The following is a 15571-nucleotide window of genomic DNA, read 5'->3' as shown; positions in this document are numbered from 1 at the left end:
GCTTCTGGTGGCTGTAATCTGTTACAACCATCAGCCCTGAAGGTCCAGCACTATATCTTTCTACAGCGGCAGCTCATATGTACTACAACTCCCAGCATATCCTGAGGGATGCAGACTATGAGTAAATGCTGGGAGTTGTAGTGCCTGCAACTGTTGTGCTTGGAGGGTCTTAAGTACATTATACACAGGATGCTTTGTGGGAGATCAGAATGCATAGTTATGTGGGGGCTCAGTGTGTGGAAGTGAACCCAGAAAAGCACTAACGTATATATATATATATATATATATATATATATATATATATATATATACACACTCACCGGCCACTTTATTAGGTACACCTGTCCAACTGCACGTTACCACTTAATTTCTAATCAGCCAATCACATGGCGGCAACTCAGTGCATTTAGGCATGTAGACATGGTCAAGACAATCTCCTGCAGTTCAAACCGAGCATCAGTATGGGGAAGAAAGGTGATTTGAGTGCCTTTGAACGTGGCATGGTTGTTGGTGCCAGAAGGGCTGGTCTGAGTATTTTAGAAACTGCTGATCTACTGGGATTTTCACGCACAACCATCTCTAGGGTTTACAGAGAATGGTCCGAAAAAGAAAAAACATCCAGTGAGCGGCAGTTCTGTGGGCGGAAATGCCTTGTTGATGCCAGAGGTCAGAGGAGAATGGGCAGACTAGTTCGAGCTGATAGAAAGGCAACAGTGACTCAAATAGCCAACCGTTACAACCAAGATAGGCAGAAGAGCATCTCTGAACGCACAGTACGTCCAACTTTGAGGCAGATGGGCTACAGCAGCAGAAGACCACACCGGGTGCCACTCCTTTCAGCTAAGAACAGGAAACTGAGGCTACAATTTGCACAAGTTCATCGAAATTGGACAGTAGAAGATTGGAAAAACGTTGCCTGGTCTGATGAGTCTTGATTTCTGCTGCGACATTCGGATGGTAGGGTCAGAATTTGGTGTCAACAACATGAAAGCATGGATCCATCCTGCCTTGCATCAACGGTTCAGGCTGGTGGTGGTGGTGTCATGGTGTGGGGAATATTTTCTTGGCACTCTTTGAGCCCCTTGGTACCAATTGAGCATCGTTGCAACGCCACAGCCTACCTGAGTATTGTTGCTGACCATGTCCATCCCTTTATGACCACAATGTGCCCAACATCTGATGGCTACTTTCAGCAGGATAATGCGCCATGTCAAAAAGCTAGAATCATCTCAGACTGGTTTCTTGAACATGACAATGAGTTCACTGTACTCAAATGGCCTCCACAGTCACCAGATCTCAATCCAATAGAGCATCTTTGGGATGTGGTGGAACGGGAGATTCGCATCATGGATGTGCAGCCGACAAATCTGCGGCAACTGTGTGATGCCATCATGTCAATATGGACCAAAATCTCTGAGGAATGCTTCCAGCACCTTGTTGAATCTATGCCACGAAGAATTGAGGCAGTTCTGAAGGCAAAAGGGGGTCCAACCCGTTACTAGCATGGTGTACCCAACAAAGTGGCCAGTGAGTGTATATATATATATATATATATATATATATATATATATATATATATAATCACCATACTGTACCTCTCAATATACCATCACACAGTTACTGACCAAATCATCCGTCATCATACTACTACCTCCTTCATCCTCCTGCTCCTCCATCATCATACTACTACCTTCTTCATCCTCCTGCACTTCCATCATCATCATACTACTACCTCCTTCATCCTCCTGCCCCTCCATCATCATACTACTACCTCCTTCATCCTCCTTCTCCTCCATCATCATACTACTACCTCCTTCATCCTCCTGCACCTCCATCATCATACTACTACCTCCTTCATCCTCCTGCACCTTCATCATCATACTACTACCTCCTTCATCCTCCTGCCCTTCCATCATCATAGTACTACCCATCTCATCCTCCTGCCCTTCCATCATCATACTACTACCTCCTTCATCCTCCTGCACCTCCACCACCATACTACTACCTCCTTCATCCTCCTGCACCTCCAAGATCATACTACTACCTCCTTCATCCTCCTGCACCTCCATCATCATACTACCTCCTTCATCCTCCTGCCCTTCCATCATCATAGTACTACCCCTCTTATCCTCCTGCTTTTCCATCATCATACTACTACCTCCTTCATCCTCCTGCACCTCCATCATCATACTACTACCTCCTTCATCCTCCTCATCCTCCTGCACCTCCAAGATCATACTACTACCCATTCTTCTTTCTGCCCCTTCATCATCATAGTACTACACCCTTTATCATCATACTACTACCCCCTTCATCCTCATGCCCCTCCATCATATTATTACCTATCCATCATCTTCCTACCCCATCATACTACTCCCCCCTTTATCCTCCTGCCCCTCCATCATATTACTACCCCTCCATCATCCTCCTTCCCCCTTCATCCTCCTGCCCTTCAATCATCATAGTAGTAGAAACAAAATATAAGACAGCGCTCCATAGCGTAACTCAGACAGGGCTGAAGTGGTGAAAGTAAGCACATAGAACTCTCACCTGAGTAGGTTGTGCTGCTGTTAGGCACAACTCTTACTGATAGCATGTGAATGAACCGCAGCCACTCCCGACTAATCCCCACAGGGATTGAAGCGTAACTGTCATTTCAGGGTCATTTTTTTTAAAACATTAAATATCAACAGTTCAAGCGATTTTAAGAAACTCTGTAATAGGTTTTATAAACCAAAACAGTTTCCTTCTGTACTAAAAAAGCAATCTCCCAGCCTCCCCCTCACTTCAGAAGCAGCAGGATTTCTCTGTCCATTATGTGGCTATGGAGAGGGGAGGGGCTGTTTGCAGGACTGCTCCGTGCTTAGTCACTCCTAAGCACAACACCCTGCAATCTTCTCTCAGTAAGTTCATAGATAAGCACTGACCTTTCTGACCCCTGAATCCTGCGGTATAGGTGCCCAGAGAGTCTACAAACAGCTGACCTTCATGTCACCTCTTCCTGCTCCATCATCTCCCTCTGCCCCTCCCCCATCCATAAGGATAGAATGGAGAGAGCAAAACCCGTCTTCACTGGCTTCTCTGTAATGAAGACGTGTTTGCCTGATAATGCACAGATAAGAAGTCAGGGGGCGAGGCTGGGAAATTGCTTCTTGAGTACAGAAGGAGGCTTTTTTGGCTGATAAAACCTATTACAGAGTTTCTTAAAATCGCTTATACTACTGATTTCTGCAATAAAAAAATAAAAAAATGACAGTTACGCTTTAAAGACAGTCAGTATCCTCCTCCACTCCAAGGCGGGTAAAACAGGCGCAGGTCCAAGAGGTAATAGTGATATAAAATATCATAAAATTTATTAAAAGAATTATGCCAGCGACACAACGTGTTTCGAGACCGGTCCGGTCTCTTTATCAAGTGTCCAATACCATAATAATACAAAGGCACATATATATATATATATATATATATATAAATATATGTGCCTTTGTATTATTATGGTATTGGACACTTGATAAAGAGACCCGGTCTCGAAATGCGTTGTGTCACTGGCATAATTCTTTTAATAAATTTTATGATATTTTATATCACTATTACCTCTTGGACCTGCGCCTGTTTTACCGAGGATACTGATCATCATAGTAGTACCCCTCTTATCCTTTTGCCCCTCATCACCATACTACAGCCTCCTTCATCATTCTCCAGCCTTGCATCTGTATTTAAAAAAAAAAATCTATACTTACCTCACCTGTATGGTTCCTCCATTCCCCCAGCGACTCCTCTCCCTGCTCTGCTTCAGTGAGATCGCTAACGCCGGAAAGGGGCGGGGCTTTTCGCTGCGGGGGGGCCAAGCTTCCTGGGACATATTCAGGACACGGTTTTGTCGGGGCTGTCTCCTCAGAATTGGGCAGTCACAGCAAAACCATCTATTTATCCTGCAGTAGCACGTCCGATGCTGGGGCCCACTGAGGACAGGCAACAACACTCTATGGCTGTCTGGGGGCCCCAGCTGCTGGATGATCAGTAGGAGTGGAGGAGGGGCCCACTGGAGGATCCTCCGGTCCTCCGGTGGTCCAGTCCGACACTGTTGGCAATATATAGGAAGTTGATAAGCTCTACCAACCTTTTTTGTTATTCTCTCATAAATTATAAGCCCAAGTAATTGTTAATTATCCCATATTACAGTGTAATAACCCGTCCGTCTTATTATCGATTATAGTGATCACACATATGTGCAGGGGGAGTGGGTACTAAGTACCGCATGACATAGTCCTTACCGCTGTGCTGTATGGTACACTAATCACTACTGTGCACAATTACAGTGTCTGTACTAACATTATGCCATTATACAGTATATTAATGACTGCTCCAGTGCAATGTGCCTTCTGCCTGCTACTAATTCCCGTCAGGTTCATCACATTAGGAGACATATGGATGTGGATAATGAGAGTTATGGTTATATTTGTGATGGAGAGAGACTTCACCGATAATCATGTTGGCCATCTTATGGACAGACTCACCACAAAGCAGGGCAGCCTGAAAACAGCTCTATGGGGCACACAGGGAGCTGCTGTCAGTAAGTGCTGTGAGTACAATTACTAATACTGTACACTGAACAATTTTACTATAAAGTGGCCAACCCCTTTGACTGCAATAAACAGCATCACTGATAACTTATCAGGGTTCTAATTGCTGTATTGATTAACAAGCAATTGTTTGGATTACTGTCTATTACAGTCAATTAGCCTATTACACATCCTAATTGATTTACACCTGGCAATTTTACTCACAAATTTACCGGCAATTCACAATTGCCGGTAAGTTTATGAATGAAATCGTATATTCTTATGTTTGTAGTATATTTTCATTTCAGTTTTGCTATTGTAAACGAAAAACTGCATAAATAGAATGTAAATATGCTGTATTAAGTAACTATATGGTATGGTATGGTATGCATTAGATGGGATCCCCTTATTCACAAATTTGCTGAGAAATTCAAGAATTTCCCAGTTGTTCGAAAGTTCTAGGAGTCAGAATAGGGCAATTTTATGTTGGGTTTACAAAGATTGATGAAGCAAAAGGCTGACAGATTTTTGAAGCCAAAAGCAGGAATGGATTTGAGCAGAGGAGAAATCTCAGTCTTTCCTCTAGACCTGTTCCTTGTTCATAGTCCATTCCTGGCTTTGGCTTTAAAAATCTATCAGATAAATTTCTCTATGTAAACACACCATTAGGCATATTTAGGCAACAGATTTTATATACTGAACTGATGAAATAAAGAAACTTTTTTAAGGGTAAGTGCACTCTCAAAATTGTCCTTTTTTCAGTTTTACTCCACAAATAATATATTTTTAGTTTCATCATACATTTTATGGGGATTGTCCTCCACTGTATGTTTTGCTTCTACCTCAACATAAATACCTACAGTATATACAATACACTTATAAGCTATGTAATGTGCTGTGAATACATTGGTGCCATACAAATTAAGGATATGTTCACATTGCGTATAACACTGGCCGTTCTGTGACCCGGCCGTGTCACAGAACGGCCAGTGTTACTGAAGCTAACCCCGGCTGGTACTGCAGTACTGGCCGGATGGTCTTCATTTCTGGTGAATTCGGATGCGGGCCATGATTTATGCTAAACATACTTTGTATGAACATGGCCTAAGAAATTATTATTAAAGGAGAAGTCCAGAGATTCTTATTTTTGAAAAAAAAAATTCCGGCAAGAGCAGGGAGAAAATGAAAGGGAACAACTACATAACAGAAGCCATTTTCCCCCGAGTTGTGATGACGTCTGATGCTGTCCCGTCTGACGGACAGCCCCGCTTAGCCAATCAATGACTGTAGCGGTGGTCCCGCCCCAGTCAATCACTGGCTGGGCAGGCTGTCAATCAGCCAGCTTGTGAAGTTGGCAGCAGAGGAAATAGTGGAGCCCAGCGGGGGTCCCAGGGTCGGTCAGATAGCCCTGCTATTCCAAAAAAAAACCCTGAGGCTGGACTTCTCCTTTAATTATTACCATGCAATAATGGAATACATTCAAGATGCTAAGTTTTGAACTGAAAAAGACTGAATAGAACAGCCTGACAGATTATTCTATCCTGTCAAAAGATCAGTGTGAATTAAACCTTGCAAGAGGTTTTACTAACAAGTGACCTCTCTGACAGCCTGCCTCCCTCCAGTTCTGCAAGCACAACTAGAATCTGATACAATGGAATTAGCTGCTGTAATTAGCAGAACAGGAGAGGTTTCATTGGAACTCTGCTTTAAAAATTCTCCAGAAATAAAAAAAAAAAACAAGGCACTTTTGAAATAATAAACATATTTAAAGGTGTTTATGTTTAATGTAAACACCAATGGTAATTTAGTAGTAATTAGATTACATTAATAAAGTGATATATGACTATAGCGTGCAGTATGATAGAATAGTAATAATTATGTAATGGTTGTACTCACTGGTGGTTGTACAATTAGATCTGTATAGTCCTGCATGGATAGTAGAGCGAGGCTCTGCAGCTGTTCTGTCATTAGTGTAGCAGCACAATTAAAGAAAGATTCAAGTTTCTTATAGTTGCCGTTACTGGGAATTTGCTTTCTCTTGTTTCCTTGGTAATAGATATTCTGAATTTCTGGAAACCATCTGTGGAAATAGAGCAATTGTAATACCATCATTCTCTATTACACAAAAATATCATTTTGCACCAGAGCACCCTGTATTTATGCAAAATTATGCAAAAAAATAATGCACATTTCAGCTTAAGGCTATGTTCACACACAGTAAGAGACCGGCCATTCCGTGACCCCGGACGGGTCACGGAAGGGCTGGTCTCTACCCGGATCATCCCGGCCAGTACTTATGTACCGGCCGGATGATCTTTCGGCCGCAGAGCTCTGATGCGGGCCCATCAGCACGCGCCCACATTAGAGCTTCCGGAGCCGCTCGCTTCACTGTGTGAACTGACAGGGTTTCCTACGGCCGCAATTCATTGAATTGCGGCCGCAGAAAACTGACATGTCAGTTATTTGCGGCGCCGCACGGATCCCGACCGGAGCGTATACGATGTGTATAAGCTCCGGCCGGGATCCCATTAAGAAACAGGCAATGTTCACAGGCGCATAAAGTATGACCGTTGTTGCCGATGGCAACAACGGCTGTACTTATACGTAGTGTGAACATAGCCTAAATATTATTTTCCGTTTTTTAGGACAGCGCAAACCAGTGAATATTCACCATACATTTAAAAAACTAAATAACTCACTATATGTTTATATACAGCATGAACAAAGTCACATATTTATGTACCACACTCCTAAATATGTTAGACACTCATGACCGAGTGTAAGAGGACCTGTCACTATGTGAATGTAAGGAAACCAGAAGGCTCACCTAGGGGCAAACATATTGCATTTGCACAGGGGCCCAGGGAGGTGCAGGGGCCCACCAGGCTTGGAATCCAGTGGGCCCTCAGCTAGAATGGGTCCTCAGTGACAGCGTCACTTCCAACACCAGGCCATTCAAGGCACAGGGTTCTGCAAGTGGCTCTTTAACTACACTCGTTCCTGATAGGCGATCACAGTTAAATGCAGTACTGTGATTGAAAGAGTGAGGAGCTATTAGCTCTGCGCCCTGCCAAGTACTCCTGTTGTTGGAAGCAGCATTGTACCTCCAGTCACAGGAGGCAGCTTTCCCCTCCAGTCACTCATTCATGCAGAGCAGGGAGAGAAGACACTGGAGGACACTGGGGTGCATGCCTACAAGGAGAGGGGGGATCTACTAAGGGAGGTGCATAATATGGAGGGGGAGGTATAACTATTAACAAAGATACTTAACATTGGGGATGCTATCTGGTCGGTTGGCGGGAATTAACAGGGGGTACTACCTATGGAGGGGGCCCTACTTTATTGGGAGATACTACATAGTAGGGGTAACTGCCATGAAGTTTACCTTCGAGAGGAAGCGTAGTGGGGTGGGAACAACCAAGGGGAATTACCTACATGGGGAATTCTACATACTGGGGAGGCTTACTACTCCTACTACTAGGGAAACTACCTATAGGAGGGATACCTGCACAGGAAGGCCTCACTATTATATGGATGCACGCAGGGGCCTATTTTCTATATGAAGGCATAGAGGATGGTCTTTCTTTTTTGCAATGGAAAAAAAGGGCCTCAGTACTATTTGAGGGTCCACATTTGGGAGCACAAAGTAGGCACTGTCCCAATGTGAAGCAACACAGATAGGGATTCTGTATAGAGATGAGGATGGTGCTGGAGTGAAGAAAAAAAATGTTTGTCTGGCAGGTCCTACGGAAACAAGTTGTAGTTAGGAGAAGTGTTCATAATGACTAGCCAAAAGAAAAGTGAGTAACTCCAACAAGACGTCCCCTGTGAGTCACGTATATAAGACGTCAATGGATGTAATTGCACTGTAATCACTTATAAGGTCTGCAGAGCCTGTTTACCATTGGTCACCTAGTCACTTGTATAAGACATCCCCTGGGAGTCACTGGATGTAACTGCTTTGTAATCACTTATAAGGTCTGCAGAGCCTGTTTACTGTGGGTTTCTATCTCTATATGGGTCAGTGTAAGGAGGGGATACTGATGTTTGTATAGTGCATTTTAATTAGTAATGTGGTGGCAATGGTATGGTGGTATTATTAAGTGGTGGAATTAGACACTATGTGGTGAAAGTGTAGTGATAATATTTGTTTCTTATGTACTGGTATTACTGGTAATATTGGTCTTAGTTTACTGGATTTGATGACTAACAATGTGACACTATGGTGATATGTATGGGGAAAATATGTTAACATTATATGTTTCTTATATCCCCCAAAAAGTGCTTTTCTGACATCACTTCCACCCACCGAGCCCCCAGACATCTACAACTCCCAACATGGACTGACAGTCTGCAGCCCATAGCATATGCTGGGATTTGAGTGAAAATATTCATCTGTGTGTGTGCTTTTAAAGTGAATGTACCATCAGGCCAGGGCTGAAGCACTGGAGGCGAGCCAACCCACCCCTCTATGATACGGCTCCATTGATTCTAATGGAGCCGTGTCATAGAGGGGCTGGGGTTTCCTCCCAATGGGGGTGGGTCGGCCCTCCTCCAGTGCTTTAGCCCTGGCTTGATGGTACATTCACTTTAAGGCAAAAGGGTGTCGGTACAATTAAGTTATGGGGGCCTAAGCATATTTTTTGCACAGGGGCCCACTGCTGTCTGTGTCTAAGCCTGGGCTAACTGCTAGTGCCTCCTGGTTTCCAGCAATGCTTGTCTTACGGTCATAGCCCCCCCCCCATTTTTGGGATCAGGCACACACACCTTATATGGAAATTAATCGATGAGTGGCGATCAGGGAATAAAAACAGCAATCCACTGCAAGCAGGGTTAACAGGCAGCCTGTGACTCTGACCAAGCAGTGTCATAGGCTGGTTTACTCACTGCCCCATTGGCTGGCCAGCGATTCACTTGCACATCAGATGCAGGGGCCTGATTGCAGAAACAAGAGGTGCTTCGACAGTGGAACATCACCAGAAACCAGAAGGCAGCTACAAATAGGCAAGCCACCTGGTTTCCTTCCCTTCACCTAGTGACAGGTCCCTAAGGGGACTAACAGGCTAGCATTTTAACCCAATAACATTTTTGTCTTCCTTACTTCTTAAGTAACTTATCCTTGGCAGAATCAATATGTCTCATGACAAGGTTTTGGAAGATGGATAGCTCCATTGACTCCTGACGGTTGTGAAATTCATCAATATCAACAAGACGTAATTGCCTTTGGAAATGAAAAAGGACAAAGGTTAAAAGCTAACAATTAAAACAAAGAAAAGCACAAAAACTGTACCCTATTGGTGATCACATAGTTCAGTACATTTGGCTGCATATGGAACTGTATACCACATTTAACCCATGTGTTCCGCTAAATCCAATTCCAAGATAAACTCATCTCAAGAATGACAGCTCGTCATGGATCAGCTGTATACCAGCAGCAATATTTAAAAAGCTACCTAACTCCAAGGAACCCCTTTAAACTCTATAGGGGCTCACTACACATGCACATGCAAAAGTTTTAAAATGTGACAAGTATTTTCCTATCTAATGTCATTCTGTACATGCATTTTCCTGGCGACTTTAATGAAGAAACTTTGGGAAAAATACCATAAAAAACATCATAGCCAGTTTGCTGCCTTTAGAGAAAAATTTTAACTGACCCAAAATGCTATGTATCTCGTGCATTGTATATGTCATTATAGCAATTAATGTTATCTGTTCTCTTTATGACACATAATAAAGAAGCAAAAAAACTGATTTTTATGATTACCTAACCTTACCTAAATGATGAATGCCATAAATCTAAAACTGCAGCCATTGTTGGATTTATCGAGTTTAAATTCTCCTTGATAAAGTTGTAACTTGCCAAAAATGACTTCTTCCAGGGTTTTGGTACTACTTCCAATCTGTAACATAAAAAGCATTTAAAATTGTTTTGTTCTTTTTTTTATCATAAACACAACAGTAAAAGAGAAATAAACAATCCACTGCTTTCTGTTAAAACATTACTATCACTAAAACAAAAACCTTTTGATGAGTTTCTCCTGCAAAAAGCACTTGCTAAGCCCCACCTAAGCTGTTACTAGATGAAGGCTCAGCCTAGTAACAGGCAATAAACAGCAGTTTCCTGGGGAATTAGACAACTAGTGATTAAGATTTTACATCAGTATTTAAGAGGCAGGGTTAATTTTTGGTAAATAAAGTGATTTACAAATATGTAAGGGGTAATTTAGGCCCTAAAACTGAAACAATGGTGGGTATTTAAAGGAGAAGTCCGGCGAAATTTTTTATTAAAGTATTGTATTGCCCCAAAAAGTTATACAAATCACCAATATACACTTCTTATGGGAAATGCACATAAAGTGCTTTTTTCCCTGCACTTACTACTGTATCAAGGCTTCACTTCCTGGATAACATGGTGATGTCACGACCCGACTCCCAGAGCTGTGCGGGCTGTGGCTGCTGGAGAGGATGATGGCAGAGGAATTCTCAGTGTCCCTCCAGTGCCCTGTGTCCCTCAGTGTCCCTCTGCCATCATCCTCTCCAGCAGCCACAGCCCGCACAGCTCTGGGAGTCGGGTCGTGACATCACCATTTTATCCAGGAAGTGAAGCCTTGATGCAGTAGTAAGTGCAGGGAAAAAAAGCACTTTATGTGCGTTTACCGTAATAAGTGTATATTGGCGATTTGTATAACTTTTGGGGGGGGCAATACAATACAAATTTTCACCGGACTTCTCCTTTAAAAGCAGCTTCACACGTACCGTATCGCTGCGTTTTTGGTGCAATTTTTACATGCGAGTTTTGATTTTCACATAAAAATCATGTGAAAATCAAAACGCGCATGTAAAAACGCAGCGATAAAAACGCAGCGATACAGTACGTGTGAAGGCACCCTAACATAAGCTAATGTCAGAAAAGCTTTTAGGTGCACTCGGCTTAATCTTTGTTGGTTTACAATTTTTAGTCTATAAAAAGTTGTGTGATCCTGGTTTTAATAATCACTCCAATAGTAATATGTTATATCCAATAGTTATATTTAGTAGTTTATAGTTAACCCCTTCATCCAATTTTACCTAGGATAGGTAACAACTTTTTTAATTTTTTCAATTTGCATTCGAGAGGTCATAACCCATGCATCGATCACAATAACTTCTGACATATTTACAGTACAGGTTGCTACAGTATGACTATAATAAAAAACAGTGTATATTATTTTATGTTCTACTGACCTAGTTACACAGTGTAAACCAAAAGAGGATGCATTAGCATATGATAGGCTGCTATGTGTCAATTAATTTTATACAGTGAACAGTTATATAGTAGTTTTTACTATAACTTACTCTAAACGATGCGGTTCCAGAATGAGTTCCTTTTTCTCATTCTTCTCTCTTGGATCTTTTAAAACAAAGTCAACTAAAAGAAACAAAAACAACATTTTTCTTAGAGAAGATAAAATATGCATTTCATTGGTAAATTAAACTTGTATTACTATTGTGTATGTCGTTCATATAGTGCAGTATAACAACCTATCCAAAATAAAACATCCTAGATCAGAATAAATTAAATATTCTCATTAAACACTTTGTTCTGTACAAAGTTGAATGTGCTGACAACAAAATCACACAAAAATCATCAATGGAAATTAAATTTATTAACCAATGAAGGCCTGGATTTTGGAGTCACAAAAAGTGGGAAAACACCCACCAGGCTGTTCCAACTTTGATGTAATGTCCTGAAAACAAGTCAAAATAAGGCTTGTATTGTAAGGCTAAGTATTGTATGTGGCCTCCACGTGCCTGTATGACATCCCTACAGCGCCTGGGCATGCTCCTGATGAGATTGTGGATAGGGATCTCCTCCCAGACATGGACTAAAGCATCAGCCAACTCCTGGACAGTCTGTGGTGCAATGTGACATTGGTGGATAGAGCGAGACATGATGTCCCAGATGTGCTCAATCGGATTCAGGTCTTAGGGGACAGGAGGGCCAGTCCATGGCTTCAATGCCTTCATCTTGCAGGAACTGCTGACACACTCCAACCAAATGCACTGTCTTGCATTAGGAGGAACCCAGGGCCAACCGCACCATCATACGGTCTCACAAGGGGTCTAAGGATCTCATCTCGGTACCTAATGGCAGTCAGGCTACCTCTGGCGAGTACATGGAGGGCTGTGCGGCACTCCAAAGAAATGCCACCCCACACCATTATTGATCCTTTGCCAAAACGGTTATGCTGAAGGATGTTGCAGGCAGCAGATTACTCTTCACGTCTCCAGATTCTGTCATGTCTGTCACATGTGCTCAGTTTGAACCTGCTTTCATTGGTGAAGAGCACAGAGTGCCAGTGGCAAATTTGCCAATCCTGGTGTTCTCTGGCAAATGCCAAGCGTCCTACACAGTGTTGGGCTGTGAGCACAACCCCCATCTGCGGACGTCAGGCCCTCATACCATGTTAGTGGAGTCGCTTTCTAAAACATGCACATTTGTGGCCTGCTGGAGGTCATTTTGCAGGTAGTGGTCCTGCTGCTGGGTTGTTGCCCTCCTACGACCTCCTCCACATCTCCTGGTGTACTGGCCTGTGTCCTGGTAGCACCTCCAGCCTCTGGACACTACGCTGACAGACACAGCAGACCTTCTTACCACAGCTCGGAGCACTGATTGGCTGATGGGGAGAGAGGGGAGGCGGAAGCCTCACACACAGCCGCGGCACCGAGCAGGCAATGTATGCTCAGGGCCGGGGGCTGCGGGCGGCTATAGGGGCCGGGTCAAATACTGGCAGCAGAGTGAAAATTCTGCTGTGGGTATGTGACCCATTCAACTTCACACTACCAGGATCCGCAGCGGATTTCACTGCAAACTCGTAGCGTGAAATCCGCTGCGGATCCAGTACGTGTGAAGCTACCCTAAGTGTACAGTTTGATTTCACAGAAGTTTGATTTACTTGCAGTTATATTTTTGAAGTGTTTTTGAGCATCAGTGTACATTATTTTAAAGGGAATATGTCACTTTTTATTTTATTATAAAATGTCATTTTGCTAAATTTGTGATTTAGGTAATTTTATTTTTATTTTTACGTGTGGCATCACTATGTTAAAGCAGTGTGATGCCTGCACAGGGGGCTGCCATGTTCAATAGAGTTTGTGTACGATGTCATTGCGCGATACATGCACAGACGCTATACGACACCCCCATAGTATTGAAGTGAATCGACGGAGTCCAACCTGGTTCACTGTACTGCGCAGTACACATCCTAATCTGAATGTGGGAGGGTGTTAAAGCCATTTTCTTGAAGCCTGTTTCGCCTGGCACTGAGATGTGGAGTGGCTTCCGGGCACAAACAGGACAGACAATCAACTGGCCTTGCGCCTTAAGCTAGATTCTGCAGCAGCTGAGGTGTATAGTATGAGGTTCTGCAGCAGATAAGATGTAGTTTGATGTTCTCCAGCAGCTGAGGTGTAGGATAATGTTCTGCAGCAGCAGCTAAGGTGTAGTATTAGTTTTGCAGCAGCCAAGGTGTAGTATGAGGTTCTGCAGCAGCTGAGGTGTATAGTATGGGGTTCTGCAGCAGCTGAGGTGTATTGTGATGTTGTGCAGCAGCGGAGGTGAAGTATGAGGTTCTGAAGTAACTGAGGTGTCTTATGGGGTTTTGCAGGAGCTGAGGTCTAGTATGATGCCCAGCAGCAGCTTAGGTCTAGAATGATCTTCTGCAGCAGCTGAGCTATATGATAAGGTTCTGCAGTAGCTGAGATGTAACACAATGATCTGCAGCAGCTGAGGTGTAGTATGGGGTTCTGTAGCAGCTGAGGTGTAGTATCGGGTTCTGCAGCAGCTGAGGTGTAGTATGGGGTTCTGTAGCAGCTGAGGTGTAGTATCGGGTTCTGCAGCAGCTGAGGTGTAGTATGGGGTTCTGAAGCAGCTGAGGTGTAGTATGATGTTAGGGTATGTGCTCACTACTGAAAAGTGACGGAAACTCTGTTGCATAATCTGCCGCTCGCGGACAGCGGCGGGCGGGCGCATTTCCGCCCGTGTCCTAGACTCCATTCTATGCACGGGCGGATTCCTTCCTCCGTCCAAAGAATGATCAAGTTCCGCGAGCGGCTGATTATGCGACAAGAGTTTCCATCTGTTTTAAGCAGTGTGTACATACCTTTATGTAGCAGTGAAGTGTAGTATGATATTATGCAGCAGCTGAGGTGTAGTATGGGGTTCTGCAGCAGATGAGGTATATTATAAGGTTCTGCTACAGCTGAGGTCTAGTATGATGTTATTCAGCAACTGAGGTGTAGTACAGGGTTCTGCAGCAGCTAAGGTGTAGTATGAGGTTCTGCAGCAGCAGAGGTGTAGTATGGGGTTCTGCAACAGCTGAGGTGTAGTATGAGGTTCTGCAGCAGCTGAGGTGTAGTATGAGGTTCTGCAGCAGCTGAGTTGTACTATGAGGTTCTGCAGCAGCTGAAGTCTAGTATGTTCTAGATCAGATGATGTGTAGCATGATGTTCTGCAGCAGCTGAAGTGTATTATGATGTTAAGTAGCTTTCACAGCTCACTGTATGATCTGTGATATTTTTTTTTTTTCACAGTAACTACAAGTGCCACTGTCGGACTTCTATAAACACAGCACTGATCTCTCATAGAGATCAATGCTGTATATATATACAGCACTGATCAATGAGATCAGTGATACCTTGCTTTGGGCTGTTGGAGCCCACAGAAATGTATTGCTGAGCCAGGATCAGTGTCATTGCAACGCTGAGGCCCAGCCCGGGCAGTAGAACGGAGATTCGACCCACTAGACAAAAGGGACTTGCCTTACAGCGAATTTAGATGCAGCTGTCAGGTTTGACAGCTGCATTTAGATGCTTAATTAGTCAGCACGGCGAGGGGTCCGTGTTGGCTAATAGAGGTACTTCCTGGCTGCTAATAGCAGCCGGTAGCGGCGCCGTTCAGAGCGGGGTCCTGTTGCAAACCCTTTCTGAACCCCCCTTACAAGTTAAGTAATGGGGAATTAAGGGGT

The 15571-nt window shown here is 43.5% G+C and overlaps 1 protein-coding gene across 3 annotated transcripts in view; it reads right to left on the bottom strand.

Moving 5' to 3' along the window:
• Positions 1 to 15571, bottom strand: part of DNAH7 (dynein axonemal heavy chain 7) — a 262909-nt gene that overhangs the window by 201517 nt on the left and 45821 nt on the right. For all 3 annotated transcript variants that reach the window (XM_069983597.1, XM_069983598.1, XM_069983599.1), the window contains 4 exons: positions 11901 to 11973; positions 10340 to 10465; positions 9664 to 9783; positions 6459 to 6642 (listed from right to left, as the gene is read on the bottom strand). In XM_069983597.1, the coding sequence (XP_069839698.1) occupies positions 6459 to 6642; positions 9664 to 9783; positions 10340 to 10465; positions 11901 to 11973 (503 nt within the window). The remainder of the gene's footprint in view (positions 1 to 6458; positions 6643 to 9663; positions 9784 to 10339; positions 10466 to 11900; positions 11974 to 15571) is intronic.

This window comes from Dendropsophus ebraccatus, chromosome 9 (genome assembly GCF_027789765.1).
Source record: "Dendropsophus ebraccatus isolate aDenEbr1 chromosome 9, aDenEbr1.pat, whole genome shotgun sequence".
NCBI classification, from domain to species: domain Eukaryota; kingdom Metazoa; phylum Chordata; class Amphibia; order Anura; family Hylidae; genus Dendropsophus; species Dendropsophus ebraccatus.
The sequence above is the reverse complement of the archived record's forward strand: the minus strand, read 5'-3'. Positions and strand labels throughout refer to the sequence as shown.